General features: G+C 37.5%; 1 protein-coding gene across 1 annotated transcript in view; it reads left to right on the top strand.

The window, feature by feature from the left end:
• The window catches only part of lhfpl4a (LHFPL tetraspan subfamily member 4a), a 38,579-nt gene extending 23,206 nt beyond the window's left edge, over window positions 1–15,373 (top strand). Inside the window, exons 2-4 of the mRNA XM_024293001.2 lie at window positions 6,176–6,412; window positions 7,398–7,414; window positions 10,983–15,373. Coding sequence (XP_024148769.1) covers window positions 6,176–6,412; window positions 7,398–7,414; window positions 10,983–11,036 — 308 coding nt within the window. The 3' untranslated portion in view covers window positions 11,037–15,373. The remainder of the gene's footprint in view (window positions 1–6,175; window positions 6,413–7,397; window positions 7,415–10,982) is intronic.
• Window positions 15,374–20,088: the final 4,715 nt, after the last annotated feature.

Genomic DNA, 20,088 nt, shown 5'->3' on the forward strand with positions numbered 1-20,088 from the left:
ACCCCCCCCCCCCCCCCCAAAAAAAAACATTTTCTTAGATCAAGCAAAAAATATACTTTTTATTTGTCTGTATATACGTAATTCAGTTGGAAGTAAATCTATCTAAAGCTGCGTTCACACCGAGCATGTGACCCACATTCCAGAACACGCCAGGTGCAATTTCTTGAACGTGCGTTTATCTCATGGTGTTCACACTGAACAAGCTAGAATTATGGACAAAAATTATTATTATTTTTTTCTTTTTTTAACTGTTGACGATTGCATGTCCACCACTTATAGTTGGTAGAGGCTCGGTGTAAAATGTCAACGTGGAGCAAATCTGGTGATTCTTGTACCAGGCTTTTTCTCTCACAACTCTCTTCCAATACAAGAAAGACTTGGTGTTATATAACTCCAGTCGGGCACAAACCTCAATCATTCATTTCTCCTTTATGATCAATTTTAAAACAGCTAGCACTTCAATAAATTAAAGGGGATGCCACCGAAATGTCACTACCAAATCTGAGTCCCTGGCCGGTCAAAGTTCAGCTGGTTTAACTTTTAATGTGTGCTCTGTTGTGTGTGTTTCGTATGTAGAGGTCTGAAATGAACATTTGAAATGCACATTTGCATAGATTGTATTAAAAGTTGCTTCACAAAGTTGCTTCAGCATACCGTAACAGTTAGCTTTTCATCTTATTTTTTCTATTTTTGAATGCTTGTTTCTGTATTTTTATATTTTAATATATGACTTCTTATGAAGTAAAACTACCTGCTGCATAGATGGATACTTTTGTGAGGATTTTCTTAATATTAACGCTTTTTCCTGTTTAGAATAGAATAGAATAGAACCGCTCTGTTGTCATTATACTTGGTAGAATGAAATTCCGGTACAGTTCTGTACAATGCGATACGTCTTTTGGCAGTGCAGCCTCTGTTCCAGGTTTAGCACATATTTTAAAGTCTGTTGCCCGTGCAACTTCCATTATCCTGTTTGTCTCTCAAGTTCTGATGAGTGTGCATCCCCCTCTTTTATTCATTTGTGGTAGATTCCACTTCCAGGACACAGTTTTGAAAGTTGCCTGACATTCCGCTACACACAGCATTTGAAATATTAACAACTGCACATCAATTGAGCTTCAGACATTAAAGCTTTACAACATTTATTAGGCCGAAGCACCTAAATCTGTCCGAGTCTTCGTTGTGGATCACGAGTGATGTTGCCTCTGGAAAAGATCCGTCTGCTCTGGTATGAATATTTGCCGTGACGTCTGCCATGTATGTTCCCCGTCTCCCACTGGAGCCCACTGCTTTACTCACAGCTGCACAGACGAGCCGCTCAAAGGGGATGAGGAGCTGAGAATAAAATCTGCTGGCTGGTGATGAGCATGTTGATGGATAAGAAAGTGTAAAATACCAACAAGCCTTTTTGTCGTGTCAAAACTGCGTCTGTGTTCCCTGGAGGGATTTAAGCTGTTAATCGACATTTTCTTCTGTGTGTTGGATTGTAAAAAGAGATTCCTAATATTTTAAAACTTTATATTTTCTCTGTTAAGTAATTTATGATTGATATAAAAAAACATGGCTTCCTTTATTAGGAGAAACGAGCTGCATAAACCTGCATGTTTCTATGGAAAAATGCTGAGAGAAACCCTTCCTGCTGAACAACCTGTGTAGTTTTTATGGAAGACACAAGCGCCTGTTATTGGGTTTGTAACTATAAAATCAAGAAAATGGCATTCTAGTGGCATTTACTGATGATGGAGGACATATATAAAGAAAATTACGCTTAAAATAGCATTTCTGAGCTAGCAGGAGAGCATGTAAACAGATGGGTGACGGGAAGTGGGGTTGGGGTCGCTCTGCCCCGACAACACAGAGGTGACTTTTTAATGAACTACTGCCGCTCTGCAGAAACTTTGTCCAAGAAAATGCCAAAGGTTTTTAGATTTTGTCAAAAAATTGAATAATCATAATGAAAAGACCACTGAGAACACTTTAAAGAGTAACCAAACAGGGAAATTGGAGGCTGACTCCACCCACGGCTTAAATGTGAAAATCCAGTCAGAGGGGCGGGGCTTGGGGAACAGGACTGTTGTCATTACTGGAGCTGCAGATCATGACGTCTTCTGAAACGTACATGGTTTGACCAATCACAAGATTCAATTGTAATACTTCCTCTCAGACAGTAGGGGGCAGCACACAGATGGTTTTTGACAGTATTTTCAAGAAAAAAAACACATTTCTTTTAATATGTTAAAAATTTGGGAATGACCAACAGACAAACTTTTAAAGCCCCATTGATGGAGGTCAACAGACAAAAAAAGTGGATTTAGGGTTTGGTTACCCTTTAAATAATAGATCAAAAGATGATTGTAGTTGGTCTTTCAACACAATTGTCATGTAATATCTACATATTTTCTGTAATGTTGATTTTCTTTTGGAGTAAAACTTTAAAAAGTAAGTAAAATAATAGTTGGGTACAAAAACCTCATGATGCACTTTTTTGTTATTGACTTTTGTCTTTTTTATAGTGCTGTCAATCAACTGAAAAAAATAATCAGATAAAACTCACTTTTGGGTTGTGAATGATGATAATGTTTTACGAGGTAAATTTTATATGACTTTATGCAGCTTTTGAACAAAAGGAGGATAGAGAGAACAATTTATTTTTTTGTTGTCAAAAATATTTTAAATTTATAAAGTGTTAACACTGCAGTGTAATCTGTGAGCACAAAACACATGAACAGTAAGATAAACAGAGCTCTAAAATCTTTTATGTCAGCAGCATTACTCCAAGAAAGCAAAGATGCTGACATACAGCCACAAGAAACAATCATGTTTCTGCACTTTAAACGGAAACCAAACCTCAAATCTACTTTTTTGGCTGTTGACCTTTATAAATGGGGTTTTAAAAGTGCTGTCTGTTGGTCATTGCCAAATTTTTGACAAAAAAAACTTAATTCTTGAAAATTTAGTCAAATACCATTTGTGTGCTGCCCCCTATGGGTTGAATAGAAGTGTTACAGTTGAATACTGTGATTGGTCAGCCCTGAGACTGGAAGGACATGAGTTCAAATCCAGGCAGAGTCCTAGCAAAGGCTCTAAAAATTGGACCCAGTGCCGCCCTGCTTGACGCTCAGCATTAAGGGGCTGGATTGGAGGGTTCCCGAGCACGGCTGTGTCTGCAGCTCACCGCTCCCCCAGGGAACGGGTCAAAAGCGGAGAACAAATTTCACACACTGAGGTACGTAACAACTAATAGGACGTTAACTTTATAACGCCTGAAGAAGTCTGCATTATCAGAAATGAATGGACGCCGTCTGAACCATCCGACGCAAAGCGGAAGACGGTTGCTTCAAGAAATGTAATTAATTTGTGTAAATAGAAATTAACGCATTATTCTTTTTCGCATTATTAAAGCATTACTTTTTTTCATTACCATGTTAATGTTGATGCTCCTATTTTTTACTGCTAATGCAGAAATGACTTCTTAAACTACTTTTTTTCCTTTCTTTTTTTAACTCTGGAATAAAACACTAGTTTTAATCAATTATTTTTTCCACCTAAATAATAATCTCACTTCAGTTTGGCTTCAATCCAGTAACCAGAACAGGATTTGATCTCCAGGTATAGTTGGAAAATATTCACATCACACAGAGCAGTACAGTCTGTCGGCAGAAACGTCTGAATTTGTCAGGGTTCAACCTGCCATGTCCTCCTCCGACCACCAGAGGGAGCCGTCTCCAGAGTACTGACTGCCTATGTGCACCTCAGCTCCTGTCTTCACCAGCTGTTCTCATCATCATCAGCTTCTGTTTGTATTCCGGCTCTCCCCTCAGTTTGGTGTGAAGTCTTGAACTGCTTCCCGTAGCATTCAGTCCGAGTATTTTCCTTCGTTTATCGCCTCTCTGTGTTTTGACCTTTGCCTGTACCTCTCGTCCTCCTGCCTCGCTCCAATGTTTGACCTCTGATGTTTCTTGACTACAGTTCTACCTTCTACCTACTTGCTCGCTAACTCTATAAAAAAGAAGTTGCACATGGATCCACATGTCTCAGCCTCTCCGTCACAGAATTGTCCTCTTTGTTTTTTATTGTTGTTATGGAGGCTTTGGTTTAAGCAAGGGTGTCCAAATCCGGGCCTCGAGGGCCAGTTACCCATATGTTTTCCAAAAAACCTCCCATTGAAGTTTCTTATTGGCTAAACACACCTGGATTTGGATACTAAAATAATGTATTTTTATCCGAATTCATTCACCTTTAGAGCAGGGAATGAGGTTTGGACCCCTTTGGAATGTTTTTCTGCATGCAGCTGCGAACACATCACTGCAGCGCACATTACACACCTGATAAACCAGTAAGAATCTGACCTGCATTTGCAGCAGGGTTTGGACACATTGACATCTGATCCATTCAGTTTGCCATAGGAGAAATGTGTCCTTCGGGGTCTGTTCCTACAGAGAGACATAGTCAAGCACACTGAAGTTACTCTGTATAACCTCCATCTTTGTATTTGTCCTTTTTTTAAATATTCTTCTTCCTAAGAACTTCTTTTGTTTTTTGTTTATTTTGTTGCACCGCCGTCTTTTAAGTTTGGGTCCTCCTGGCTTAAAATAAGAAAGAATAGACTGTGGTCTCATCTACATGTTCTAAAAGTTTTATATAGCAATCTGATTTAAACCTTTTCCATTGAGAAACTTTTACTTTGGCATCCTTCAGTCTTTTAACGATACCCTGGTCATGAACCGAGCGAAGGCCCAGTTGCTTTAGTCGTTTATCTGTGAACTGACATTGGTGGGACACCCACTACTGGAAAGACCATCTCTAACATATTCTCTCTGTGCGTGTTCTGTCTGCTTGACATTAGAGTGATATTAGGTTTATTAGTAAACATAAAAACAGATGAAGCTGCTGGTCATCCTTCAGGAAGACACAGCACGAGCCACGGCTTCATCAAGGGGCGTGACGAAGTCCAATCCTCTGTTTTTTATTTCTTTCTTTGTTATTATAAAATAAAAAGTTTTTTTTTAATCCCAAAATAATCCAGAACTACATGAAGAAGATGAGAAACATTCGATGAACTGGACATCAACCCCATCTTTGCTCACAGAAAACAGATCAGGCGTGTGGGCGGTGATTATCATGCCTAATTGCATCATTTAATATCCTGGATTCCTCACAAGTGGGCAGTTGTGTAACAAAATGGCTTTATAGTATGTATTTATAGAACAGTAAAGAGGGTTCATAATCAGGAAAGGACCTAATGTGCATTCGTATTTTAGTGTTCACATTTGTGAGCTCGTTTCACAGGTTCATGACCTGTTTGAGGCAACAAGGCACAGATGGAGACTTTGGTCACATTAGCAGCTTGTTTTGTTTTTTGGTTTTGTGGAGTCCGAAATCTCTTTTTTTTATTCCTACTTTAGATCATATATTTGCAGGATGTGCAGTGATTTTAGCAAACAAAAAATGACAGGACAATTTATTTACAAATATATTTAGCTGTTAGCTAATGCTAACATCAGCATGCTAACATCTAACCTACTAAATGCTTAAAGTTTAAAGTCTCCCTCCAATGAAAATCCTGTTTTTTGAGTTTTTAACATGTAATTGTGGCATTTTTCTTCTGAAAGAGAACAAATGTAATAAGAAATAATTTCATTTTTCCATTTCTGAGTATTTCTCCTTTTAAATCAACTAAACTGTCTTGGACAGACTCTGTTTGAATGAATGATCTTCTTTCCATCAACAGCTCTGCTGCACATGCACTAAACCCTCATCTGTTCCTAGTGTCTAGTTCAGGTTCTGGAGAAGAGAAGATGGTATCTTCACATTGACTGCAGCTCCAAAAGCCACACCCCCTCAGAGGAGATTTGGGAAACAGAGGCTTCAGATCAATATTATAAATGTCTTTTTAAGACATTTAGGTTGTGGGATTTTGTTTAAAAACTTCATAATCATAATTAAAACACTACTGGGAACATTTTTTTTAAATAAAAAAATGACCATGGGGGGACTTTAAAGTTTAAGTTCACAAACACAACACATTTTGTTTTAAGTTTGGGGATTTGGCCCCACACCATCACACTTCCACCGCCATGTTGGACTGTTTCAATCAATTAGTTTGCTGAGTTCACGTGAGATGAACGTGTCTTCTTGGCTTCTGTTACCTGTACTTACACACACTCTCCTGCAGGAGTATGCCTGGTCCTGGGCTGCATGATCTTCCCAGACGGATGGGACGCGGAGGTGATCCGGGACATGTGCGGGGAGCAGACGGGGAAGTACTCTCTGGGCGATTGTTCTGTGCGCTGGGCCTACATGCTGGCCATCATGGGCATCCTGGACGCCCTCATCCTCTCCTTCCTGGCCTTTGTTCTGGGAAACCGGCAGACGGACTTCTATCTGGACGACCTGCAGACGGAAAACAAAGGTAAAGTCGGACTTTATTTGATGGATGAATCAGTTATATGGACGTAGAATATTGACCTCCAACCAAACCTGCTTAGGTGCAAAAAGAAGACAGATCTGGCATGTCCGGCCAAACTGCTGAAATCAGGAGTGGGGGGCGGGTCCTCTCGAGGCTCTCTGACAGTTTGCATGTTGTTGCATCAGGAGAGTCCAATCACATTGTTTCAGCCGTAGAACAGAGAGGAAGAGGAGGGAAAGAATAGCAGAAAGCAGGGGTGGTGGAGCAAACGATGATATTCAGAACGGCGAAGTCTCCTTCTATACGGATTATGTTTTTGATCTGCAGCATCACAAAACAAAGAGTGAGGAGGGGGGGGGGGCAGGAAGGGAACGCTCTCTGATATGCCGACAGAGCAGGATAGAGTAAAGGAGAGAAGGAGAGGAGGAGGAGGAAGAGTCAGAGAGAAAACAGTGACATAAGATGTCTTGGTTCTCCGACGGTCTATCTCCGCGATGGTTTCCATGGTAACTGGAGATATTCCAGAGCGTGGGCGTGTCTTTCTGCTCTTGTCTGATTAACCTCGCTGACAGTCGCAGAGATTTTTACACATTTAACGCCTCTAATGTTTCATCGCTGGTTTCCTTTAACCTGCAGACGGAAAATAGTGGAAACAAGCAGAGCCGGTCAGCTGGTCCGAAAATGATTGTTTTATCCCACATTTTAATATCAATGTTTATTTATGATCTAAAAATACAATCTGTGATATTTGAGCCTATTCTTGCCGCAGAATATATTTAAATTTACTATCATATAATAACGAGCTTCCTTTTTATGCAATTATTTCCATGTACATTTATGTAGACGCAGACATAAAAGTAGTTTGGCTCAGCAGGAGGACGAAACCCAAATGCTTAAGTCGGACTGACGTGAGCGTTTTCCTGCTGTGCTCAAACACGCACTTTTCCTCCTCTTTGTGCCAACACTTGTTTTTCTTCTGTCCTTGCAGATTTCGCTGTGTCCAGGGTAAGTTCCCGTTCACTGTGCGTTTCATGAGCAGCTTGTTTGTGTTTTTTCCTACATCGACACAAGAGGATGCAAAAATGTTTGGTAATTTAGCTGACTGAGAACTGAGCGGACCAGATTTACAAAGACTGCAGCTTCAACTCGTTCACAAAGATGTAAAAATCCACATGGATAAAGAAGAGAACAAGAAACAGGGCTTAATTATAATGTATGCATTTACATCACAAAATACCTATTGCATCTAAAGTGTTTCTTTAGCTTTACCAAATCATAATTTTAAAAAATCAGGAGATTAAAAAAATGAACTTTAGGTTTCTTTTAAGTCATCTGACCCATTTTTAATCAGTATCTTTGCATTTTAAGCTTAAAAATAGGATATTTGAAGACAAATAGCAAAAAATGAGTAATTTATTAAAAATTTCTCCCTTCATCAGCTTTTTTGCATTTAATATTTTCATCTATTTCCTTATTATTAGTGTTAAAGAATATACTCACTTAAAAAAAATAAAACTTTTCATTTGCAGTCACGTTTCTACGGAGCCCATAAATCCAAAAGGAACATTGAAGTAGGAAAAAATGTTTTTCTTAAAAATTGAGATAAAAAAAACCTGGCTACCAACTGCTTCTCACCAGTTAATAACTAGTGCACACCAGTTAGTAGCCAGAATATTTTTTTTTACTTCCATTTTTAGATTAAAAAAAAAATTTTTCCTTCAATTTTTGGAAAGCAAAATGCTGTTCAGTTATTATCTGGTGACCCTAGTTACTTTTTAGCCCATACCAGTAAGTGACCAGGAAAAAAAATTACTTCATTTTTTTTAAAGTTTTTCCTTCAAATTTTAGAAAGAAATGCAAATTTTTCCAGATTTTATCTTGTGTGCACCAGTTACTATCTAGTACATAAAAGGAAGTAAGGAAGTTTTTTTTTACTTTAATCTTTAGAAAAAAAAAGTTATTCCTTCAAATTTCAGAAAAAACATTTTTTTTAATCAGAAAAAAAGTTTACTTCAATTTTTTTTTATACTTCTTTTTTTTTTTTAACTTCGATGTCCCCTTCGGGGCTCCGTACGTTTCAAAAACTTTAGCTGAAAACCAAAATTAGAGTTTTATTTCTAACACATAAGGTCAGAAAAATAATTGCAGCAACAGCTGAAAGTCCTGTGATGGTTTGCGTCTTCCTCGCTGGAGAAACGCGACTCGTCATCATTAAAGATGAACTCAATGCAGAGGAATCTAAATGAGCTCCAGCAGGCTGTGACAGTGGCGAGATTCCCCCGTCTGCGACTGTCCTCCAAGATGGCAGCGCTCTCCCCCCACAGAGCGACTTCATCACAGACTTCCTCCAGAGTTTGCGAGCAGAGAGGATGGAATGACCTTGATCCCACTGAGAAGTTGGTGGATCAGGCTGGGCGTGAATAATGGGATGTCATTCCATATTAATGTGTGAGCCGGCTGGTGACCAGCATCGGGGGGGTTGCTGTGGGTTTTCCACACATTACTTAGGGCTCTGTTTCTAAAATGAGGAAATCCTTAAATGACCAACAAATCTTCAGAATTCATTTAGTCAAACTATCAGGCAAAAGGAGAAGAAGTCGTTTGGCAGAGAAGATTTGGCCAATCTCTCATGTGTGTAACCCAAATATTCCGGTCTGCTGCTTCCCATACATGCATGTTCCTCATAAATGTGGCAGCTTATAATTCACACATTAAAGGGTTTACTATCAGAATGATTTTATATAAACTCTGAGCCAAACGTTAACCCAAAATGAACTTCTTGTATTTCTTTGTTTTCGTCATTTTCTTCATTCTTTGTGAAACTTGTTTGATTAACGTAGATATTTTTCATTTCTTTAATCTGCACTCACTGTAAAAACTCAGCAAGTATTTAAGTCAGTTTCAAGCCTAAATATCTTCTGAGACAAAACTAAATCACTAATTTCATCATACAGTTTTGATCCAGGGTCCAGTTCAGATAAAGAAAACAAAGACGTTCATGGATCGATTTGTCTGCAATTGGATGTATCAGGATGGAGCTGAGCGGGGAGCTTGTGGCCCCGCCCACTGTTTTTTTACTTAAAAAATATAATCTTTTTCAACTTTCCATCCACTCCTGATTCACAGCAATTTGAATCAAGAAATTCTCAGAAATGCTATTTTAAATTTAGATTTCTTTACAAAAACACCACAAAAACATGTTAAAAACAACATAAACAATTCTCATCAGAGTGGGTCTCTAAGCAATATATCAAATTAAAAGAATGTTTTTTAATTTAGCATAATATTGTTGAGCAGAATTTTTATTTTTGATGGTGAGTTGTCTTCCTAAAAAACAGATGTGCTTGAATTAAAGAAAATGGAAAGTTTTATTAGACTCATAATTTTAAGACAAACTTTTCCTAATATGTGTAATTCATGTCTGACTTTAAGTCTGCTCACGAAAGTTTAGAAGTTTTTGAACTTTTAAGGAAAATCTGCTTTTTAAGACACAATGTTTCCAATTACCAGATAAATAAACCTAATATATGTATAAATATATCAACTTTGAAGATATAAAAGTTTAAATTACCAGAATAACACATTTAAATATGAGTGTTTAAAGCTCATTTCAAGATTTAATTTTGTCTAAAAGCAGCAGTATATCACAAATTAATTAAAAATAATCTCATCCTGATAAATTCTACTGGTTTCATTTTTTTTACATTGTAAAAAAGTGTCCTTCTTAAAACAAGTTTGAAAATATATAGAATACAGGATTTTTTTTATTTTTTTTTATTTTTTGTCATTTTTGAAAATAAACTGCCAATGAAATTTAAATAATTTGTCTTGGTAAAATATTTAAAATTCAATACGATGTTTTGCACTTTGAAAACAAAATAAAATCTTTAAATTATGTCAGATCAAATCATGTTATTCTGGTAATTGAAACATTATTTCTTAAGATAACTTTTAATTTAACATTTTTTTTAAAGAAGTTATATGTGTACAGTTTTCCTCCAATTATATCCTATTTTAAAAGTCCAAGCTTTCCTTTTCACACAGTCTTTATCTTAAAGAAAGAATATAATGAGACACTTTAAAATAAATATTCAGTCCCACTGTTGTTGAATGCATTTAAGTCAAATAAAACTTTTCAATTTCCATAATTCAAACAAAAATGTTTCTTGAAACAAGACGACTTCCCATTGCAAATATTGTTTTTTACCTAAAAGTTTCATGTAAAGAAAATAAAGGAAACTGCCTGTTTCCGTATATATTTTACTCAAAATGAGATGGTTTCAAGATCCAATGACTCAGGATATTCAAAGTGTATGGTTTTAAACTAATTCTTAAGTAACAAGTTAGTTTTGTCTTATATTAAGCGTAGTAAGAGTTTTAAACTAGTCAGAGATACGTGGTGAGATTTTGTGTTTTTGCTACTCATATTGACAGAAAAACATGTATATTCTGTGTTTTTAATTTGTTAGCATAAGGACTTGTTTTTTGTACTAATGCTTGTGTGACAGCCTCACCTCTCAGTGTTTGTGTTCTCTGTGTCCGCCCCGTTATGACCGGATGTTGTGTTCCTCAGATTGAAGTGCGGGACAGAAGAGAACCGCGGTACGGAGTGCAGCGTCTCCGCTGAGGCCATCCGCAACTCCCAACAACCCTTTTTCTCCTCCTTTCTATCCTCCCTTCATTGTCTCCAATGATCAGGATATCCTCCCAATCTCAATGCAGACACCAAGTGTATAGGATAGTGTAAGATAAAAAAAGAACAAACACACTGGGATATAACTATATTTTGAGAAAAAAAAATACTTATCCAAGGTTGTACAGTGCATTTAACACTTTCCTGACAAATACCTTTATGATGAAAAAAAAAAAAAAAAGATTTACTGTATTTTAAGTCTTAATTTGTGTGAGAAATTCAATTCCTAAGATGAAGAACCATAAAGTCCATTTTCTGAGTATGTCTTAACAACGTTGCTATTTACTGAGTTTGTGTCGTGTGCATTCATAGCATCAGAGGAGGGTGTTCTGTGTTCAGAGGCGGAGTCCATCAACATTCAAAACCGCAGGGAGACGTATGGCTCTTCATCTGAGGACTTTTACAATGTGAGGGATCTAAAAGGAGCACCCCATTGCAGCTTTACAGAACTTAACATCTCTGGGAGATTCTCATCTGTACATACGGAATGATGTAAATAACAGAAATGCTGACGAAAACAGCCAACGACAAAACCTCATCTGACTCCAATGCATTCGAGTATTTCTACCCTGAGTTCCTCTTTCTAGGAAATCACCCACAGATACGTTGTGTTTCTGTGTTTCCTCCCAGGCGATTGGGAATAAAACAGATATTCCACAGCTGGATAATCCGCAGAATCCCAAGGACTGTGTTCCGTTCTGGATTTTTTTTTCCTGTTTTTTTCCTCTTTTTTTGACAGGGAAAGGACACTTCTACTAAAAAGGCCAACAACCACATCTGGAATACGTCCGACTTTATTTTGTTGTCAACGTGTGCTCCTCTCCACCATTTCAAGTGTGCAGTTTACTCTACAGATGTCTTAAGACTGCTCTGCGTCGTCTTAAGGTGATGTCACTTGAATACCTGTTTAGAGGAGCAGTGCCGCCTCCTGCTTTTGTCCCACAGGTGGAACACCGCCCACCACCCCTCTCCAAGACAGGAAAAATACGCTAAAAATGGGAAAAAAAATGTGTGAACATGACTGGGAAAGTTGCTGAAAGTAATTCTGATTCAATCCTTAGCGTAAACATGAAAGTATGGAGGCCTAAAAATGACAACATTAAAAATCTGTAAACTGAAAAATTAGTAAACCTACATTTTAGTCAGACAATTTACTTTATATTTATTTTTAAAAAGTTAAATGAGAACAAATCTGTATTTCAACGTTTTTTAATTTAGCAAGCTAACTTCAAACCATTTTTCTTGAGTGTGGGTCTGCTGGATGTCCCTAAAAACGAATAATTATCTAATAAAATTTCCCTGGTTTTCTACACTATAGGGCACACCTGATTATAAGGCAACAAATGATTTATTTTTTAACAAATTTCATATGGAGCACCAAACATTAAGGTGCATTAAGCAAGACAAAAGTCTCAGAGATACTACAGTTGGTTAGACTTTAAAGGGTCACCAAAAAGGGAAGTTGGAGCCTGACTCCGCCCACAGCCAAAATGTGAATATCCATTCAGAGGGGCGGGGTTTGGGGAACAGGACTGTTATCATTACTGGAGCTGCAGATCATGACGTGGGACTTAAATGACTTGAGCAATCACGAAATCCAAATGTAATACCTGAATTCAACCTGTAGAGGGCAGCACAGAGGTGATTGTTAACCATGTTTTCAAGAATTAAACAAGTTTTTTTATCATTTGTCAAAAATGTGGCAATGACCAACAGACAGCACTTTTAAAGCCCCATTTAAAACAGAGAGAAAAAGCTGATTAAGGATTTGGTTTCCCTTTAATAACTGAGTTCACGGAGACTCTTGAACTTGTTTGTAGCACACTAAACATTAGCATCACATTACCTGTAACTCCCCACTTTGTTTGGGACATGTAAAAACAAGAATGATGCAGCTAAAGCAAATGTTACTGTAACTATGCTAACTCCCAACTTTCTAGGTAACATAAAAAAGACAACAGTCCGACATGCTACACGTTAGCCACGTTAGCATATTTATAATGCCACCCAACCATATTTTGCAACAGCACAGCCACAATACGGCGCTCCAAATTGTGCTGTGATTTCTGAAAAATAATTTAAGGCTTTTATCGTGTGGAAAATAAGTTATGTTGATCTCAATCTGACAATGAAACTAGTCTCTAGTTGTGCACGGCTGCCAAACAACCTTTAAAAACAGAAAGCAAACATTCAATCTGTCCAAGACAAAGAAAAACTTTGAAGAAGATCAGACAACAGTATGACTTACTGTTGTCATTCCTCCTGTAGATCGTGTGATTGGTTAACACATCTATGACTTTTGCTTTATCAATTTTATTAAAAGAGTTTTAAAATAAAAATGTATATTATATTCTAGCTTTTGGCCAGCCCCCCAGAAATAACTGGGGTATGGATATTTTATGTCTACATATATTTGCTCATACATTTAATTACATTTCAGAAATCATAAATATTTATCAAAGAATCCGAAATTCTACATTTTTACATACATTTTGGAATTTTTAGTCCTCCATACAAAAACTGCTGGAGCGCATCACTATGACTTTCACTTGTAAATTGTTTTATCCAACACCCTCAATCAATAACAGAGCCCCTTTGAGACTCTATCGTTTTGATATTAAAAAAATTCCCTCAATCCAGCAAACCTTATCCAATGCGAACATAAAGTAGCTTATTATTAAACTCCCGGTTCTGCTTGAATAGTAAGACTGATACCAAAAGTTTAAAGCTCAGCATTGAACCAACCTATGGAGCCTTAAAGTACAGCATGAACAGGTAGCATGCTAATGCTAACATTAGCATGCTAGCATTAGCATTAGTCGTGTCTCACTTGTTTATGTCAAAGACACTTCTACTTGTAGAAAATGTGAAGAAGTGCTTTGTTTACTGGATTTGGCTGTGCTGTCCTATTTTTTATGTTTCTATGTTTTTTTTGTTAGGAGTCTGTGACTTCATAATGAATCGAAGCTTTTGTCCGAATTCCCTCACTACTCAGTATTTAGTGCACTATATTGGCCGTTTGCCATTTTGTCAAAGTGTCCAAATCTGCAGATTTAACAACAAAAAAACAACTGTGCATGGATGCACTAGATTGGCAAATATTAGGGCAGGGTATCGATTATAATCTCCAGAAATTATTCGATTCAATTCACAAGAGCCAGAATCAATTTGATTCCGATTTTTTTCGAATCAATTTTGAGTTTACATAATTATACACTTAATCAATTTTATCAACCCGGCCCTAGCAAATATAGATCACAGCAGATTATGTTTGAGCAATTTGTCACTCGAAAAAATATATGTAAATTCTTTTTTTTTGATAAATTTTTCATAATCAGAATACATAAATTGTGTGCAAAATGTTCATTTGGTTTTTACTTTGGCAAATTGGTGACATCACAATTGCTGTTTAAAAAACAAAAGCATGTATCTGAATTGCATTATAACCCATGGTTCTGTAAAGTCCAGCGCTATAGAGATTTATAGAGATTAGGGAGTAGAGAGGTAATTTGAACATAGCCAAAATCTTTTAATTAAAACACAAAAAGTTCTTCTGCAATTGTTTTTAATGCAGAATAAGTTCCAGGATTTCCTAAAACCCTGAAAAGTCCCAGAAAAAGTGCAGGTTACATAACGAGGAGCCAGAGTTATACTATTTAAAAATAAATACCTGTTCCACATGGATGAAATCATTAGCAAGAGTGACTCAACGTGGTCCCCAAGAGCTACGCTTCCTCCATGCGTCTCCACCACTGACGGTGATCTACGTGATTTGGGTGGCAACTGGGAATCGTTCCATGGCGAGCTATAGTTGCACAACATGACAAAGCAGGCTGCTGTAATCCAGGGCACAGGGGGCTTGAGGGGGGCTTCATCTGCCCCCCCAAAGCAGCACTTCAGGCTGACACAGTGGAACTGAAACTCCCAAAGCTTGGCTTAAGTCACGACAGAATTAAAGGGAGCTGTGGATAATTATTTCACAGGAGAAAGCGGCGTGCTTCAATGGAGATGTGCGATCATCTAGCATGAAGCAGACGAATCCGTTTGCTTTTAGGGATTTGACATGAAAATAAAGCCTTGTTATTATCAAAGTGTAATCCATGTGGAGCTGTTAGGGATGCACTCTCAACACGTTCACTGTGGACAAGTTAAAAATAATTTGTCTCCGTCGTTACTTGAAAATTGAAGCTGAAACATTTAGGTAAAGTGTTAGTGTGAGATAAATGACGCCTAACCTGGTTCATCCCAGGTGAGTTGCTGGTGCGTTCCTACACCATAAATCTAGAATGAGCAGATAGCTAGAGGTGTGGTGTGTTTTGTAGAGTGGATGCTAGCTAACTCTCAGGAAGCTGTGAATAAACTACTGTATTAAAGGCTAATCGTGGAAACAAACAAGTGAAACATGCAGGCAGAACTTTGACCTGAAGAGGTCCCGGTCAAAATGGCACATTGCTCTGCAGGTACCATAGTTTAGAATAGAAGTTTCCAAAATTGGCCTTTAAGACAACATAATAACAGCCCTTATTGCTGAATCTAGTGATGCTGTGCATAGATTCCCCTTCTCTAAAGTCCACAGAAAGAAAGGAAATTTGGTTTTGGTAGATTTGTTTCCATTCTTAAAGGGTACACCAACTGGACAAAGGATGTAAGGAGCTAACATCTTTAAAAATAAAACTGAACAACGTCAAAAAGTTAGGGGGGGTTGCTCTTGTGAAATTATTATTTAGCATTTTTCAGGCAGATTTTTACTGTTATTGATGGTTTATTTGAAGAACTTCTTGTCCCTTCAGGATTTGCAGATTCAACCCATACTATCAGTGAGGGTAAACCTTCTTTTCATTGGTTTAACGAGATAAAAAAAGCAGTTTTATAGAGATAAAAACATGTTTGTTTGCACACTTAGGGTTTGTCTTGTTGAGCGATGTTGTTTTCAGTTTTATTGATGTTATGGCGCACACGTTTTTTTCAAGCAAGCTGAGCGGTAAGGTCACCAACCTCACCTCAAAGCGTTGGAGGATTGTGCCCTGGTCTGTTCTAACAGTCATGCTATATTTGAAGCCACTATAACATGTTTTGACCCACCAAAGTATTCAGAAGTAGGCTCTGACTGTATATTAGAACTGGACCGAGTAGGGCTGGGTATTGCAAATAATTTCCAGAATCGATTTGATTTTGACTTTACACATTTAGACACATTTGTTTATAAATATATTAATTATCTACTATATGTTTTGAAGATCTTCCTATTAATTTGATACAGTTCACATACTGTAAAATGTATTAGTGAAATAATAATTCGATTGTCAATAGCATACAGTCTTACATGGATTCTCAAACAGAGAAGCTCCAACAATTGTTCTGCCTCTCCTGGAGGGCGTTTCAGTTTGGCCACTAGGTGGCGATTGCGCTACAGTATTACATCTTATTCCAGAAGAAGAAGAAAGTATGAGGAAAAAGTGTACTTTAAACAACAGTTACTTTAAAATTATTTTCTCAAAATACTTTCATATAGTCAGCAATGTATGTTTAAATCAACTGAGCGTTAGCATTAGCCATTCTATGGGAAATCCCATTTTACATTAGCATCAAGCTAGCGGACTTTAGGATTATGCACTACATCGATCTCTACTTTTATGGATTGATTATTGATCAGTTAATCTTAAATTGATTCAAATTGTTTAATTGATTTTATCAACCCAGACTTATAGGACCGAGTGAGTCACCCATAGAAAATGGTTTACTTCTGTTTATCACCAAAAGAAGTCAATTCAGTCGCCATTTTTTCCCATTATGGACACCGCGATGTTGGACCCAGACATTGTCTCTCTTGCCAAGCTCAATCAATGTGAGTTTATTGGAAGTCACACCCCTGTCATATGACAACAGGCAACACAAAAACCCATTAATCAAATGTTGGACGTGGGGTCCAGCCGGCTCCACATACTTCTATTGAGGCATCTGATTGGTTCGTTTATAACCTGATCATCTGCCGCTCAAGAGAAGGCTGTGGGATTTTGGCTTTTTAGTGCCTGTAGGTCCTACCTGTTTGGAATGCTTGGGGGAGGGGCTCACTCTGTACAGTTCTAATATTCAGTCAATGGTAAAAACGGGCTTTGGACTCCCCATTACTCAGGCACAGTTCATATTTGCTAAGTGTGAACAGTCCCTAAGTTTTGTGGTCAAGGACATGTCTGATAGGACATGACAGCCCTTTTAGAGGATTTCTGTTTGTTACCTGGATTGTGGAGGTAAAATGTTGAGGGAATACAATAGAGCACCAATATAAAGCATGACATCCACAGAGAGGAGTTTGTTGGAGACGTCCTCCTGACTGAACATTTAGTGGATTTAGTTTGCTGCTCAGCTCAGTAACGCTGATCCACCTGATACAAACGGTAGTCAAAGAAAGAGATGTCCTCCAATAGACCAACTTGAGGAGGATGTACCATGGCTTGTACTTCCACACCATACTATAGTTCCTGGTAGTTGAATCACAGTGCTCGTGATTTTTATTTTACTCAGAAATGAACCAGTTCCAAAAATGCATGTTCTTTACGGATATGGCTCTGTTTAAAAGAGCAGTAAAGAGGAATTGTTGTCAAGAAGCATTCAAGCAAACTTAAAAAAAGAGAAAAAAAACTTCTGCCAAAAACAAATTTCCTAAACTTTGTGAGGTTATTAAAGTGTTGGGCCAATATTCTAGATAAGTTTCCCTCAGTTCAGCAAGAAAAAGTCAAAAAGTCATGTTTGTGAGCCCTCCTGCTATTATGTCCAATTCATCACTATGTACACTTTTATACGAGTTGCATTTGGCAGGCAGTGAAGTGTCTTTGGCGTGTTCTTTTCATTTGACTTACCCAGGAAATATGTTGATGATAAATCTACAGAAAAAGGGAGGGAAAGCTTCCTGAGGCTTAAATGGTCACCGTGGGCTCCCAAGCATGAGAACCTGTGTGATCCCATATCGTCTCCAGGTCCAGAGGACTGCCACAAAGAACTGACCTTAACCCTAATGAGCACATATTTGTACCACTCCAGGTGCCTCTAAGAACTCTTGATTCAACTCTGATGTGGTGCAGAACCAGCAAAACAAGTAGTGACAAAGTAGTTTTTTTCTACTAAAGACTACAAACTCAGACTGAGCTTTTCAAACAAGTTTATCTACAGACTTGAGGTCAATTCAGTTTCAAGATAAAAACGAGTAAACTAAACTGTTTAACTTAATTTAAAGTGGAACTTTGACACTTAAAAGTAGAAAAGATATGATTTTTATTTTGACGTAGAACTTTCAAACTGAATTCACCTCAGTCTGGAATGACAGGATTGTTTAAAAAAATGTGAAAAACATTGAAAATGGTAATAAGAGTCAGTGAGAAAACAACTGCAATCTCTTGCTACAGACATGACATTTGTGGACTGTGTAAATGTCATGGATATGTCAATGAGTTATCTTTTTAATCATGCAATATCATGTATAAAGACATATGTTAGGGGGTGGGAGGGGTCAGGAGCAAAAATGAGTAATGTTCAGTGACTTATGTTAAAATAGTTGACTTTCTGTTAACTCCTGAGATGCAGATATTGCCAAAATATCATCAACTACCATGTGTTAATCATGAGAAAATATAAAATATATATATATCAGTTTTGGTTTTATACAGCAAAAAGAGAAATATACTGATATCTGTCAAGTATTTATTTGTTTTATGTGTTAAATGCAGTCTCCTTCCTTTCAGTTCTGGTTTCTTCTGTTTTGCAGTTGTTGTTTGGTCACACCAGACTTCTCAGATTCAGTTTGAACTCACTAATGGATGGCTGCTTGTTGAAATCTTCAAAGCTTGTTTAAAGCCCAAAATGTAAAAAAAGAAAAAAAGTTAAAAATAAAAAAAAAAAAGTATGTTTATAAAGTTGCTTGATCGTGGATAAGTGGCCAGACTCTGAAGAAGGCCTGCTGCTTGTCATGGTTTATGATGACATGCCAATTTTGAAAATTATGTCTAATTCTTATTTGTGAACAGTATTCACACTCACGGTGACGATTTCTGTTATGACAACACATTTTGAGAAAGTCAAATAAAGATATTTTACAGTCAAACCTATTGCATCATAAAGTTCTTGTGTGTGGAAGTGACAGGATCTCTGCTGTGCTGCAGTTTGTCTTTAAGATGCTTCATACTCTACAATCTTTCTATGGAAGAAGTCATGCAAAAACGAAGGTTGAGGAAAAAAGGATGGTACAGACTTTCCTAGTTTTGTGTCTAGACTTAGATTTCTTGATGGGTGTTATGTTCATGAGACAGAAACACTACCAGTGAGCCAACAGGTGAATTCAAGTCCAAGGTGATCCCATGTTGCTGTACAGAGAAAAGGCAAAAAAAAAAAAAAAAAACATTCAATCATTTGAGATTTTTAGGGTTTCAAGAAAGCTGAATATTTCATCAAAACATTCGGGGTACTGTGTGTGAAACAGTGAAGATGGAAGCCTCCGCCAGAACTAGACTCAGAAAAACAAGGGGGGCCTGGCTGCAGACAAGATGGCGTCCAGATATCATTAGCCAGAAACGGAATTTCCACAAGTTTTCAGAATTGTTGTACAGAAGCCGGGAATGGCCAGCCCCTACTTTTTTTCAGTGTTCAGTATTGCAAAACAGAGTTTGTTTTCTTGCTGTAACAAGATAATCAAGAAAACAAAGCAGAACTGATCCATATATAATGTATTGATTTAATAGTGTCACATTTTTTCTGAAAAAGTGCTTTGGAATGTAACAAAAGCAAAGTAGTGGACTGAGTTGGACTCAGTGGCTGTTTGGGTCCTCTAATGTCTGGAGCTCAGTGAACGCATCATACGCAGATTCTTCTCGGCCCTGAATTCTGTCAATCAATCTGTTTGTTTGGGGGTTTAGGGACATAAAGGGAAGGGGCTGGTGTATGAGATGGAGTTAGTCGTTCGAGGAGCGTAGATCTGTTAATAAATAAAAAAATAGAC

The sequence above is a fragment of the Oryzias melastigma genome, linkage group LG7 (assembly GCF_002922805.2).
Source record: "Oryzias melastigma strain HK-1 linkage group LG7, ASM292280v2, whole genome shotgun sequence".
Classification (NCBI taxonomy): Eukaryota; Metazoa; Chordata; class Actinopteri; order Beloniformes; family Adrianichthyidae; genus Oryzias; species Oryzias melastigma.